Source organism: Mytilus californianus, unplaced genomic scaffold (assembly GCF_021869535.1).
Source record: "Mytilus californianus isolate M0D057914Y unplaced genomic scaffold, xbMytCali1.0.p SCAF_8, whole genome shotgun sequence".
Taxonomy (NCBI): domain Eukaryota; kingdom Metazoa; phylum Mollusca; class Bivalvia; order Mytilida; family Mytilidae; genus Mytilus; species Mytilus californianus.
In genome coordinates, this window is record NW_026262734.1 from 35,117,763 (window position 1) to 35,133,457 (window position 15,695).

Below are 15,695 nucleotides of genomic sequence, written 5' to 3' on the forward strand. Positions count from 1 at the left end.
ATTCATGGCTGATAATTTTTATTCACAAGATGACAATTCATCGAGTCGTGATGACAACTGTAAAACTTTTTAGTGGTGACAGCGGTATATCCATAAGGAAGAAAGAGAGGGTGAGAAAACACAGAAAGATGGATGGAACATTATTTCCAAGAATTTAAGGTATCATTTGAGTATAAATAGAAACGATAGAATATGGTAAACCAACATATTTTCGCGAGTGATTTATTTTTGGCGACTTTCGCTAGAAACATAACGCAAAAATAAATTGTCGCAAATATATAGCACTTGGGTCTTCTATCATATAATTACATCAAGAAAATGAGTAAACCGCGAAAATAAATCGCCGCGAAGTCGGCTGAAAATTGGTAAACGCGAAATAAAGTATTCGCGAAGTTGTTTTACAGTATTCTATACTTTGCCAAAATATATTTTGTACCCTGCTGTTTTGAAAAGAATAATAAAAAGTAACGATAGTCGTGCTTTTCCATGATACAGACAGTGACAAAGTCAAATAATTTGAAAGGATTAAACATGCACAGAACATTCAAAAGGAAACCAAATGACATAATAGTGTAATAGAATATAAACTGTTAACTTAATTCAAATTATTTCAAAAATCACTAAAAAAATGAAGTCATCTGGATTTTTCAGTTGTAGTTAATGCTAGATCCAAAATGACAACTTTAATCAGGAATTTAGTTTCAGACTATGTTGATAAGTGACCTACCTGCTATGATGTAGTGTATACAGAATTAAAATGACAATCTCTTTTATATGTTCATTTTTAAAGACTGTTTGAGTTTTCAAATATAACACTTCTGTTTATATTTTCATTTACGTCCCGGAAGTTGATATTACGTGTTTTATTTTAATGAAAAATAAGGCCTTTTATTTCTTTCATTCCCGTGAAGTTGACTTACGAAAAATTATTTTTTAAATATTGAAAACTGCTTACAGTTAAATACTTTTATACGTTCGCGGATTTCATTAGGTAACCCAAATATTAGTCGATAAATTTGTCGTGATAGAATTCCAATGGGTCTGTAAATTAATTAAGTTCTATAATTGTTTAGAGTAAAATTTACATCTACATGAAGATGAATAAAAATGTGAGCTGCTGTTTTTTTAAACGAAATTTTTCTAAAATATTATCAAAATGATTTTTTTAATCGTCAATCATTTTCGTTTAATAATCAATGTTTTAGTTGATGTTGTCACGATTGACAATTGTCGCATTTGTTTAATTTCAGGGATCGTCAATCATTGACAAAAATAGCTTGTGTTTATTTAATTTCTTCTTGCTTTAGGATGCCAGTCTCACAGTCTTCTACGTTTTCTTTGCACTTGAACTTTTCTTACATAAGTTGATATAGGGAGGATGTCGATATAGTTAAAGCAGTACCAAAAACATACTTGTTACAACAACAAAGAAAGATGCATCAAGTAACAATTGTAGAAACATCACAGAAATGTTTCCTCAAACATATGGCAATATGCAATCTGAATAACACGATGTAAAAGTAATGAAAAATAACATTTTTGGAGTACCTATTTATGTCTTGTTATTAACTGTTATAGAAAAAAAGTCAGGAAATAAACTTGCAAATAGGTTATGATATGGTAGATGAAGGATAAATGGAAATTTTGACGTTTTTATACAGTAATTTTAAGAACGGAACATATTTTCATTCAGAAAGACGTAATTATTTAGGAATAACAGTATTGTGTTTGAATAATTATTAGCGTCAATTCTGAATTTGACTGTCATAAAGCAGATTTACTGGCGTCTTGGAGAAGATATTTTTTACCGTTTGATAAAAAAATGATGGTAATATCGCTTTAAACAAAGTACTGTTATTCCAATTTTTGTGCAATGCTAGTAAAATGTTCAAATAAAACATTTGAATTATCACAGAATCATCAACCGTGATTATGCATCCTATTGCCAATGACCCCGACCAGCAACCGACAGAAGTTATCCAATTGAAGTTAAGGTAATGTATATATCATATTGCATTAGATATGGCAGACAAGAAAGCCCTTGTTGGTATAGATTTACAATACCTAAAGCCTTCATACATGTTTATTACATCGACGTTGAATACAATACTAAGGTGTAACTAGATATCATATATTTTTTTTAAGTATTTCCCCATATAACAAGTATCTTATTATCTAATAAGGTATCGAAAGAAGTCGGTTTAATTTGATATAATTACTTTATAGAAGTATAATGTTTATAACATTTATTTCCGCGTCTCACTTTCAGAACTACTGTGTTATTCATCTTTATAAATGATAATTTATCGACATCCACCTTTGATATAATTGTTAATCAAAACAATAAAATGACATTCCAAATCATAAGAGTGTACGAAAAACTAAAAGAAAATCCGGAAGATTCTAATAAATGTCTGTTTCTATAAATACACTTCAAAGTCAATACTGACGGAAATGAAATCTGAAATCTGTGTAACTTGTCAAATATCATGTTATAACGCATGTGCTTAACGTTTTCTTTAAAGAAGAGGTTATATAAGTTTACCAATGTTTGAAATTGAATAAAAACATGAACTCAAGCAGACATTTTAGCAAAAGGGATTGAAATGGTGATTGTAACATTTAACTAAACCTAATGAAGAATTAGCATATCTTAAGTAAACTTTAATAAAAATGTATTTTTTAAGGAAGAAAAACAATTGTCTACAACATCAAATATTTAGTTACAAAATTACCTATAATAAACACACTTAGCATATAGATGACACTTTACAAGAAAGTAAAAAAAGTACTGAATTACTGAAAAATGTAACACATTTTCGATTTATGCGCTTACGCAATCATATTTTGAAATAGCATATGTCATACCAATTTGTTTTTTTGAATCGAGATTCACATCAGGATATGCAATTTTAGCAATTGAATTCTAAATTCAACGACTAACGTCTAAACTAATAATTCAACTTCTTATATTGGTTCACATGTCCTTCTGATTTGACCTTAAACGTGAAACATCTCGGCTAATCGTCGTATGTCAAATCCAATAGGGTACAAAACTAAGCCTTCTGCTTAAAAATGACAGAATTCACCAACAAATGGAATCTGTATTTGTGGATGTATATTCAGTCAAAGCTGTTTTTCATATTAAATTATTAAGAATAACAACAAATTCAGGCTATAATGAAAACCCAAACATTGATTTGAAACAGATCAATCAATATAATGGCTTTCAAAATTAGCCTGAAATTATTTGTCGACTTAATGCACGGTAGCGACAGTCATGATTTTTTTTGTATTGATTTTTGCGTTTGGTTCAGAATAATAAAACGATAAATGTTCAACCTTACATCTGTTTTATTTAACTTTATTGTGATAATTTTGCAATATGGATGAAGTAATTCACAATTGTAGCTGTTATTTTATAATTATGTTATGATAGTTTCAGTTGAAATTGGCGTGATATTCATTTGACGACTTATGTTCAAACAGGCTCTAAAGGTGATAGAAAACCGCGTATATTATAAAGATAGGAAAAAAAGCAAACGTGTGTTACGACGAAAATCATGGTGATATGAAAGTTTTAGCTATTTTGTAATAAATCGAATAAGTCTCAATCGTATGTTGGTCGCATTTTAATATGATACGTCAGAGTTAATTATAAACCCAGGTTTAAATAGGTCATCCGGAAACAAATATGTATGTGTATATGCAAAGTTTATTTGCTATATTGTTTAAAGCGTAATCTTTATTGATGAGTAGCAACAACTGTGTCTTCTTAATGAATGATTTAGAGTGGATAGTTTAATTTCCTCTACTATGTTTCGCGTTGTCACCTATTTTTTTCTCAAAAAAACTGAACATAACATTATGTACCTTATGTGTATTTTAACTCAAGAAATAATCCATATAATGTGATATCATAATAAATGTTACTGTTCACAATGTTGAGAGCAACATCTTTTCCTTTTTTTTTAAGTTCTTCTTTTCTTTTGTCATATGTTTAATACGTGTATACTAAGAATGTTAGTGTTTGTATTTCTATATCGATATAATACTGAATTTTATACCATGTTATCATGGTCTTATGTTTTGTTTTCGAAATAAGCAAAGAGTACATTCATATCATTTAAAATGTAAAAAGTATAACATAACACGAATATAATAAAATTCAAAAACCCTTGATAATATATATTGAAAATATGTGTAAAAAGTTTCGGGTACATGTATTTTGAGTTAATTACTAGTTGGTTTACTGATTTAATGTGCCTATAATATGATTATTGGTGGTGCAGTAGGATCAAATGCAAATAAAACGAACAGCCATGTGGTCAACAAAACATTGTAGCAAAGAAATAAGTACTTAAATATTAATGTATGTAAATGGAAGGCAAAGGATACCAAATGAATACTGAATATATAGTCAACATTGAAAAGAAATTAAATTGACTTGATAGTTTGGTGTAAAGTGAGGTTTTTTAAGATGGGCAAAGTGTCATTATCCAACTTGCTCGATTTCTGAAAAATGTAGGTTATACATATCATTTACATTTTCATTGAATGAAATGCAAAGTCAGATCGATAAATTATAAAACGTCATCATTTAGTTTATCCAAAGAGTATCTTATCGTGTAGAATATGGCATATACGAATTATATAATCGTTTCAATACCCAGATGAAATATAGATAAATTGCAATTCGAAACAAAATCTAGATAGATTTAGTGTCCTCTCTGTAAATTTGTCAGAGCTGACTGCCTTAAAACCATAAACTCATTTAGGACATATGTCTTTCCAGATATCCATTTTGTCTTAATGTCTAGCATTGTTCTCAACCTTACTGTGCATATAAAATATATAGGAAAATCTAAAATGCATTTCTGAAAAGATATATTTGAGTATTGTGGGGGGTTAAAATTTGAACGGCATACGTTACAGTAGGTATTAGGGATGTCACAATTGAGAAAAGTGGAATGTGCTATCATGGAGGAAAATATATTGTGCGATCGGAACTATGTTTTGGTTTTTACTTATTAGTTGGTTTTAAAAAATAACTAAAATTTGTGAAAGTTTTTTTTGTAAATGAATTATATTAAGGGTAAACTAATCTGAGTATGATTTAATTGGAAACAGGATGACATCTGATGAATTGCTTTTGATGTTACGGGGAAAAGTTTAAGTAGGCCGTTCAGCTGACAATGTTTTAATTCCAATTGTCGTAGCTACAATCCCGCCTCCTTTTCCTCGAATGTGACCTACTAAATTAGACTTATCACCGGGTTTGTACTAACATGAGCACAACGACGGGTGCAACATGTAGAACAGAGTCTGCTTACCCTTTTGGCACACCTGAGATCACCCCCAGTTTTTGATGCGGAACGTGTTGCTCACTCTTTAGTTTTTTATGTTGTGTATTGTGTACTGTTGTATTTTGTCTTTTTCTTTTTTAACCATGGTTTTGTCAGTTTGTTTTCGACTTATGAGTTTGAATATCCCTTTAGTATCTTTCGCCTCTCTTTTAATATCTTGTGAGCGTTGTTTTACTTATGCTTCTTACGACACTTTGGTCATATACATGATGGTCCTTCAAGCACTTATAATGGTACATCCGTGCCTTTCAATGCTAAAGGGTTGAGAATTCCAAATTAAGGTAAATTAGCTAGACAGCACACAACTTATAATGTGTTATTTTTATTTTATAAGAGAATTTTACAATATTAAACCTAAGATAATCTTAATCAGATATAATTATTTGACGAAGTCTGTATTTTCATAGATTTCTCTTCTAGTCGTATCATTCATCTCATTCTGCAAGTCTGAAATTAGATATAGGAATAAATCATGGATTGAAATAATTTTGTTCATGTATGCATTTTTAAAAATTCACAGCTTATAAAATTTGATACGACTTATTTGTTCCCCATGCCTTAGAAGATGAAATTGTGAATTCCATACTTGTTTCATTAGGCACAACAGTAGCACAAACAATGGGATACAATTTGTGTGTAACACAATACATATGGTATAACCATAACTTTGGTGTGACAAACTTTTGAAATTTTGCATAGAAACAAGTAGCAAATGCAGGGCTTGTCGAGTACCACTGTTTTGTTTCAAACTAACTAAAATAAAATGTATATACGCGGCATAGTACTGATAATGTCTTAACTCTGCAAAGTTTATAATTTCTCATTTAGCTTCAGTACAAACATTTTTTGGCATCAAACTTTTTCGACTCAGAATATATACAAATGATTGCGACTATACTGTGAAAGTATATAGTAACCGTGTCAGTTGAGTAAATATTCAAATCCATGGAAATTAGAAATGACATCTCTTTTACAACGGGGTTTTTTTTTAATTCATTGTTATAAGATTAATACAAGATAGTCGTAAATGTAATCTGCAAATATTCTTTTTGTCAACATGTATTCAGTTTTAAAGCGTCCAAAATCTTTAAAATTGTGCTGTTTACTTTTAAACCGGATACGTACATGTGACGTCTAGCTGTATAAGTACAAAGGGCGAAAAAAATTTTGATTTATTAGAGTTTTACACCGGATTTATGATCAAATCAAATATTTTGTTTTGATTTGAACAGAGATAAATTAAAACATATTTGAAAATGTATTGTTATATAATTATAAAAACTTATGTTCTACACTGGAAAATTCAACAAAATATCTCAAATAACAACATCTGCAGAAAGAAAAATTAAGCCTTTTTAATTTTCACAATTATACTTCTAATATACTTCATGCTAAAACTTCAGGAACATAACTTCGTCGAATGTGATTTATCCCCGAATTTGTACTTGCTTCTAGTTTATCATATAGTACTCATCTTTCTGAAACACATTAGGTCACCAATCGGTTTTGAAGCGATTCGTGTTTCTTACTTATTTTAAGCCGTCAGTAGTTCGTGGTAGCATCATCATCTCTAGAACTTGAGAACGGGGGTTTTATCCCCTATCGAATTTAACCAAAAAACTCAAACTTTGATTTCTGATTTTTTTTCGCAAAACAAGCACGATTTTAAAGAAAGGTGAAAGACTGGTCAGCTAGGAATCAGAATAATGTATCGAGAAGGGTGAAATGACTTGCTGCGGACTCTACGTGCATCTCGTAACCTCCTTGAGTCAAAACAAATATGACCGTCTTGTACAAAGCAGGATAGCTTTCTATCACATTATTTATATGTTATCTCTTTAAAGTGCGTACATATTGTCATCGAATGTAATTATCTTTGTAATAAATCATATAGACTGACGTAAGTTCAAAGTGTGTAACAGAATAGGGTTTCAATAGCTTTACAATTGAACAAATATATGTTTATACCTGTTCTTGACGGGGTAAGGTCTTCACACTTGTGTTCATCTCCACCAACGTTTACAATATTCCTTAAAAGAATAATCTATTTTAAGGCAAATGAATTTCGGCTATTTTAATACACACAAATATCCTTTACTAGCAAGCAGTTATCAGAAAAACGATTTCAGCAGTTGGATGTATTCCCAGAGCTATAAATGAGATACCAGTAATTTTGAATCCAAATCCATATAAGAAATTACGAAATAACATAAAGATTGGCATCCCTGAGAACTTAACAGTATAAGCTGTAAAATTTAAAACAAAAAATCTTTTTTTCTTTTCCTATCTTCACGACAATTTTGCTGTATTTGTTTGCAATCATTTGTCTTCTCTCCTTATTCGTCGTATTAAGCAGACAATATTTCATGCTGTCTATTCATAACGTTCCAAGAAAATCAAGACGGAGTCAAAATGTAAAGTTAGGAAATAGAACACAATTGATAAATGTGCAGATAAGACGATTTTTGCCTTTAGGACACAAGGTAATCACCAGCCAAGTAGTCTGTACTGTTGAAATTTACGGTTATAAAATTTTGGAAATCATTCTAAATAGAAGAATATGTCTTATTCATGATAAACTATGATTTCTTGTTCGGATTTGGTTATACCCTAAGTTCTTTTTGGTTTTTTCAGCTCTTCAATGTTTGTTTAAGGTTTTGTATTTTCAAATATTTTGGCCTCGATCATCTTTTAAGAGACAATAATTGTCGAAAAGATCTAAGATCGCAAAAAACATGTATCCTGTGAGATAAGAAACATAAATGTCGTAAGGGTCATGTGGTTCGTGTTGGTGTCTGTTAAACTTCAGAAGCATCTGAAGCAGTATTTCCCTTAAGAGCTTATCCTGAAAAATCATATCCGTAAAGTACGAACCTGTATGCGAGTGACGTAACAATTGAGATACATGTATGTAAATGCAATATGAAGTGGTAGAAAGTATGTTACTACTGCGAGATTGAAAGTGGACAACAGAATTCATAATCTGAGAATCTAGATATGAAACATACCTTCTAGTATAGTATCCTTGATGCAGAAAAATAATGAAAAGGATAATAGAGAATACAAAACATATTGAACAGTATAAAAGACCACTCCAACTACCATCACACGACTACGTCCCTACTATTAGACGTAAAAACAACAACAAACAGCAACGAATAACACTTGGACCGATAGTCTTAATTGGTACTTCCAAATACGTAGTAAAGGTATCAATTTGACTTCAACCAATAGTTCTGAGTTAGGACATTTATTCAATTACTTCAATAAAGACGACCAACTGTTTTTACAAATACCAAATTCTAAACAAAAAAACAAATTCTATACTGATGAAAACGTAAAGAAATCAATTGAAATTCTTTGATTTTTTCATAATAGAAAACATTCATAGAGTTTAAACAGTATGCTTAAAAAATCGAATATCAAAATTTTTAATGATAAAAAACTATTTTTTATATTTTTAACATCATGCGTCAAAATTTAACACACCATAGACTAAGCTAATACAAAATATATAATCCAAGAGTTCAGTTTCTCAAATGTCGACATTTGGTTTATATTGATTAAAAATATCAACAATATGACCGATTACTGCAATGTTGAATTTGTACACGACCCTCATGATTCATCAGAAGAAGTTTATACTTGTGATTATTCAGTGTCCATAAAATATTAGTTTTGTCCATTGAAGTCAATTTATATAACTAATATATTAGTTATAGTGAACGACCGTACTTGAAGACATGAACGCAGTTTCACAAAGTCCCAAAAAATGCTCAATGTGTTTGTAGCGTTTGTAGAAGTATATCTTACCGTTAAAGCCACGTCGCATTGGTCAATAATCATATGTTTCCGTAAACTGTACAAAATGAGATATAAATGAACCACAGTCTGAAAACCAGCTGGTTTTCCTTTGAAACATTAAGTTCGACAAAGTATAAATAACAGCTCTTTGCACATGAAAATTATAGAAGCAATGAATTTGTCTTTAAATATTTAAAGTATACACCATTAGCTAGTTAATTGGAAAAGACATCTCAGTTGTTTTATTCACAAACTGCAATAGTTTATAATCACGACGCTTACGTGTAAGTTATGTTTTAATTTTACCTGCTTATTCCAGGTCTGTTTACCTCATCTAAAATTGTCAACATTTAAATATAAAGTCACAAATCTCATCGATTTGGAATAAAGTAGCTTCTTTGTAAACTTTTATGTGTCTTTTGTTTAAATCTAAATCTCGTCATATGTGTCAATCATGATCGTCTTAATTATCTGCCACTAGTAGTGTATAAATTTTCTACCATTCCTGATCATCTTAGTTAAAATAGTGGTATTTATCTAATCAATCTTAAGTTGTACATGTTATATTTTGTCGATGGCTGTTTTTCTTTTTATGTTTTATCGAATCGAAATATATCTCATAAAATCATTGATAACTAGATTTCAGACAAGTAAAAAGTAAAATAACAAAACTACCGAACTCCAAGAAAAGTTCAAAACGGAAAGTCCTTATCAAATAGCAAAATCAAAAGCTCAGACACATCAAACGAATGGAAAACAACTGTCATATTCCTGACTTGGACAGACATTTCTTTATGTAGAAAATATTGACAACAGTATGTAAACAAAACAAACAGACATAATAGGCAAAAATGTCAAACATAGGGGTACAGCAGTCAACATTGTGTTATAATCTTAATCACTTTAAAAACAAATAAATATGTCATCAAAGAAAAACAAAATGGCATATAGACAAAGAACATAGGCAAAAATGAAAGACAAGAATTAAAAAAAATGACCATAGCACAATAACACAATGGCGGGATGTATAAGTACCGAGCCACGCAAAAAGGATATTATCCAAAATGGACTATACAGTAAAGGTTAAAAATTTACAAAATACAAAAATAAAAGAACACTACAAAACATAATGTAGATGACAAACAACGTCAGTACCTAGAATCTATACTTAAAGACCATATTATGTATTATTTGTGAAGTTGATACGGAATATTTATCAACAAGGTCTTGGTATCGTCCGATGAACTATTTTAGAAAAAAAGGACGAGACGTTCTTTAACATAACCCTGGTTCATCAACTTTCTGCTCAGACACTGGTGACGTTCAATACGGTCTGAGTAGTAGCTGCAAGCTGTTGAATACCGAATGAGTTTGGAAATGTATATCCCATATGCAGGTGAAGTTGGTATACTGCTACTAAGGTGGAGGAAATTGATGATTTTAAAATTAAAATCGTCTTGTTTGTAATAGATTCTGGTACTTAAATGACCGCTCATGTTATTTCGAGGAATAAGTCTAAAAATAAGGCGGGAGAAGCCGTGCCTGTTATTTCTTTAATTTGTAGTTATGGAGGATATATTAATGGAACCCATTCAGAAAAGTTTGGATTGTTAATGGACAGAACATCATCAATATATCTGAATGTGAAATGATCTGGCTTCTTTGGTCTAGTTGTTTTTGACAAGTGTCTGAAGGAACTCCGACTTATATGAAAATAAGAAGAGGTCGGCAAGGAGATGTGCACAGTTCGTTCCCATAGGAATGCCGACAATTTGTTGAAACAGTGTACCTCCAAATTCAACAAATATGTTGTTAATCAGAAACTCCAACATACAGATCACTTGTTCCTCTGTGTAGCATGTTTTACCTTTTTGGTCATTATTAACAAATCATGCCGTATGGTATCACAAAGTTATGAATTTATAGCGTATGCTGCCATAACGGATGGTCATGATGGTAAAACAGATGTTTTCAATCAAATTTTTAAATTGATTTAAACGTGACATGTGATATTTCCTCGTATAGTAGCAAAAAACGTAACATGTTTTGATGACATACTTTTTCGCATCTTTAATAACTACAATCCTGTCCTCTTTTCCCCAAATGTGACCTACCGAATTAAACTTGTTACTGGGATTTTACTTATATAAGCAACATGGTGGTAGCCACAAGTAGAGCAATATCTGCTTACACTTTCGGATCACCTGAGATCATCCCGGAATTTGTGGGGTTCGTGTTGCTCACGTTTTTTTTTTCTATGTTGTGTTTTGTGTTCTGTTGTTTTGTTTTGGTCTTTTTCTTTTTGTTTTTGTCATGCCGTTGTCTCTATGTGTTTGACTTATGAGTTTTAATGTCCCTTTGGTACTTTTATAATTGACTTTTATTTAGATTATACTTACATAATTCAGAAGCATCGTATCTTTGTTGAAGACTTTCATACCTTGTTATTGGAATCATAAAAAATATCGTTAATTATGAAACATTTGATCTATTGATTTCTATTAGTAAAACAAATTTTTGGTAATGTTTTTATTGAAGAGTTCGAGGTCATCTTTCTATTAAAAAGGGTTACCCATTAATAAAAGTTGTTATGTCTATTGAGTATCGGATTAGTGGTTTTAAATTTTGTCATCAGTTTATTCGAAATACAATAAACTGGAAAACTGGAAAAAAAACACTATGTATGTTTGGGTATATAGGTGGCCATTTAAAAAAATCAATTTGGGGAATCAATTTAGAATATAATACATTTCTAAGTGCAAACAGATATTTTTCAAATCTGTGAACTAAGTTTTTGCCGCAATTTATTTTTTCCAATTTTTAGAACAATACTAATTTGCAAATCTACATATAAACCACAACACTTGTTCAAGTTTGCGTTCCAAACATGTTCCAGTGCAATTTTTTTCTTTTTTTTTTCTATATGATCACGAAATTTCTTTCTAAAAATTAGTGATTTTTAACCACTAAGTTTTTTTTTCAAAAAAATTGTCCAAATTTCACGAAACATTATCAAAGTGCAACAACCGTACACAGAAGTTCTCCTTGTGACAATCTACTCAAACTTTTTAATATCTTTCGTTAGATAAGATATTTCTCATATATTTTGTTCTTTTTTTTTTTTAATTTGCACCAAAAAAAGGCACATCTACACAATTTGCACAATAACTCTACAAAATGTTATCAACGTTCTTTTCATTCTATTAGGAGTTTTCGTTAATAAATTAGTTGACAAAAGCAGGGGCGAACGAACAGACAGACAGACGAACAAAGTAAAACATCATACAGCCCGCATCATCATAACACTAATTTCATTTTTCATCAGAACTTTTGATAAATAAGTGTTTTGTGTTGAAATTATGATCAGGATAACAGCATATAAATTGTATCTTAAACTTTTCTAGTTTAAAGATTGGGTTAACTTTATTTTATTTCTTTTTCTGTATGATTTTTATTATATTCTGTTGTTGTATTTTCAGCATGTTTAAGGGTTTTCTTATGATAACTTAAACAACATAGAGTCTGATGTATTCCTCATTCGTGAAAAAAATAGTTTACCTGTGTGCAGCTGAGTCCATGTCCATATCTAAAATGCATTTAGATAATGAAATATATTAAATTATTCAAAAAAGAGAGATATTACTTTACTTTATCTTTATTCTTTGAATAATCATAAACAAAACTGGCGAAAAAAAAACGTTGATGCTTTTGATTTGATCTTTCTCATTGCATTTATAAATTTTTTGGGTGACTTTTAATTTGTTAACACCTCTAATACCATGACATATGCTTTATAACTAATGTTTTTCTATACTTCGATCATAAAGATAAAGTCTCACAATGCATAAAACTAAGTTTAATTTGAAAAAAATGTAAATTACCTGTTTCGGAAGAACCAATATTAAGGAAGCTGTAAAAAAGTTAATAAGATGTAATATAGTCTTTATAGTAATGGCAAATAAGCTATCAGCTACAATCCCATACCTCCTTTTATCTGTTGGTCATTTTCAGGGATACAAAATTTAGAGAGCCTGTATAAATAACTCTTATACTTTTATACACTCAAAAAGATATCACAGGTAACATTGTTGACTACCTTTTGCATAATTTATAAAAGAAGGACGAAAGATACCAGAGGGACAGTCAAACTCATAGATCGAAAACAAACTGACAACGTCATGGCAAAAAATAAAAAGACAAACAGACAAATAATAGTACAGAATACACAACATAGAAAACTAAAGACTAGGCAACACGAACCCCACCAAACTGGGGGTGATCTCTTATGAACGCTTTTCCGGATTACATAGTCCTATTACAAATTACCTTTGAAATGTTTGGAAATCCTGGTTATTACATTCCCAAGCGGTGATTATGTTGTATTACTATACCTTACATATATTATAAACAATTATATTGGGTAACATGTTATCACGTGACATGAAACAATTCAGTTAATTTTCATTAAATTGCAAGGAAGGAGAAATAACCCTTAAAATCTACACCAGCGGTGAATAACCCTATTATTCATGGATGAATAACCTTGTGAGTTTCTTGATTTGTACCCGAGTTATCTCCCATGAAAATGACGTCACAGACGTAAGTAAACAAAATGGCAACGTTCAAGTTAGGCCTACAGGAAGGTAATCAAGTGACCAGGAAAAAAGTCTTTGGAAATGCATCTAGTGCCAAGGACATCTCTTATAAACGGTGCTTTTCAGGGCCATCAATATTTTGCAAAAAGATTCTACCTTTGTTTTACATACGAAAAATTCTAAGACACAATTTATTTTGAACGTTTACTTGTGTTTGTTACGATACAGTAAGGAAAGTGTATTTTCAATGTTTCAAAAGGCCTTTCCACTGTTAGTTCGGTATAGTAAAGCAATTGTGGCTCCTTAGAAGCGATGAATATCCAAAATTGTCAACCCTAAAAAAATATTTCACTTCTGGCTGCGCCCTCAGTCAAATAACCTTTTTGTGTTGACAATTGTGGATATTCACCTTCTCTACGGGCCATAATTGTGTATTATTTAAATATGTTAATTGCATTCCGATAAGATAACACTATTTACTAAATAAAGACTTTTCAAAAACTTTGAATGTTTGTGTCGTGTAGTTGTTGCCTCGTTGACCTATATCACAGATTCCCTTTCATTAATATTACTAAAATTATGTAAATGTTTTGAAGGAATACGAAATTTTTCATACCTTTAATTACGATAATTTATCAAATTAAAATCAACACACACACACAAACTTTATGTTGTCCTAAAACATACTCCATGTAACTTGCTCTATATAAATTGAATAATATTATATTTGAAGAAGAGGTCATATTATCCTACAGTTGATCTAAAATAACACTATGAAACAATACTTTCGAATTGTTTATGTCTTTTGAGTGGGACAAATATTAAAAATGTTTATTTTCTCCATAGGTGAAAACATTCGAAATGCTTGACTTTAAGCTGTTTGTTCTGATACATGTGACAGAACAGACTCGTTTTCTCGCTACTTGACTAGCTTATTCATTAAAACATATTATTAGTATTTTTCTGATAGCTGTCTGGTTAAACGATAAAACTTCATATGGCATGAAACATTTGTTTTTATGCTTGACAAACTGTTTTTACCTTTCTGTATCTTCTCTATCTGTAATAGAAATATGATTCATTGGTAAAAAGAAAGTGCGAAACCTGCTTATCAAGTGATTCAAAAACTTTTCCGAAAAAAATCTTAGTCATCTACATAAAAGTATTCGGGAAAAACCCAAAAATGAATTATTTTTCCACGAGACTATCAGAAAAACATCTAAATACAATAGAATATTTGTAACATTGAGAACTACTTCAAATGCAAAAGAAAATGTGCTTACGTGTACTTACTTTGTTCGACGATTTCCGAGAAACCACTACTAAGCAGAGTCGAGGAATCGTCATTGGTGGCATTCCTTTTCAAATAAATTTGAAATACTTTTAATTCGAGTCGTTAAATGTATTGACTCCTTAGAGCGACGGCTTCTTTGAAATGAATACAGTATTTGTGATGGCCTTAATGCTAAAACAAACTGTGGAATGTTTTAGGTCAGCGGAATCTGTATAGATGCTCGTCCTGTATGTCTTGCATTTAAGGTTTGGTCATATAATAGGTTTGCAATGTTTTTACTTTATAGAGTTTATAACGGTAACAGGGAATGTATCAAAGAGACAACTTCCCGACCAAAGATCCAAGAACAGCCCAAGGCCACCAATAAGTCACAGCAAAAAAAATCCCGCATTCGGAGGCGGGCTTCAGCTGGCTCCTAAACAATAATAAATACTGGTGCAGCAAAATGGACGCTACACTAAACTCCAAATCATATAAATGAACCAAAATAAAAAAGAAATCACACAAGACTATCAAAGGCTAGGGGTCCCTGACTTGGGACAGGCGCACAAATGCAGATGGGTTAAACATGTTTTTTGAAATCTCAACACCCCCCCCCCCCCCCCGTTACTATGTCCCTTGTGCCCCCCCCCCCCC

The 15,695-nt window shown here is 31.0% G+C and overlaps 1 protein-coding gene across 1 annotated transcript in view; it reads right to left on the reverse strand.

The window, feature by feature from the left end:
• Window positions 1-5,681: 5,681 nt before the first annotated feature.
• The window catches only part of LOC127712002 (hemicentin-1-like), a 31,290-nt gene continuing 21,276 nt past the window's right edge, over window positions 5,682-15,695 (reverse strand). The window contains exons 19-26 of the mRNA XM_052218159.1: window positions 15,059-15,123; window positions 14,807-14,825; window positions 13,052-13,080; window positions 12,729-12,756; window positions 11,570-11,610; window positions 9,477-9,504; window positions 7,335-7,396; window positions 5,682-5,813 (exon numbers count right to left, since the gene is read on the reverse strand). Coding sequence (XP_052074119.1) covers window positions 5,746-5,813; window positions 7,335-7,396; window positions 9,477-9,504; window positions 11,570-11,610; window positions 12,729-12,756; window positions 13,052-13,080; window positions 14,807-14,825; window positions 15,059-15,123 — 340 coding nt within the window. The 3' untranslated portion in view covers window positions 5,682-5,745. The remainder of the gene's footprint in view (window positions 5,814-7,334; window positions 7,397-9,476; window positions 9,505-11,569; window positions 11,611-12,728; window positions 12,757-13,051; window positions 13,081-14,806; window positions 14,826-15,058; window positions 15,124-15,695) is intronic.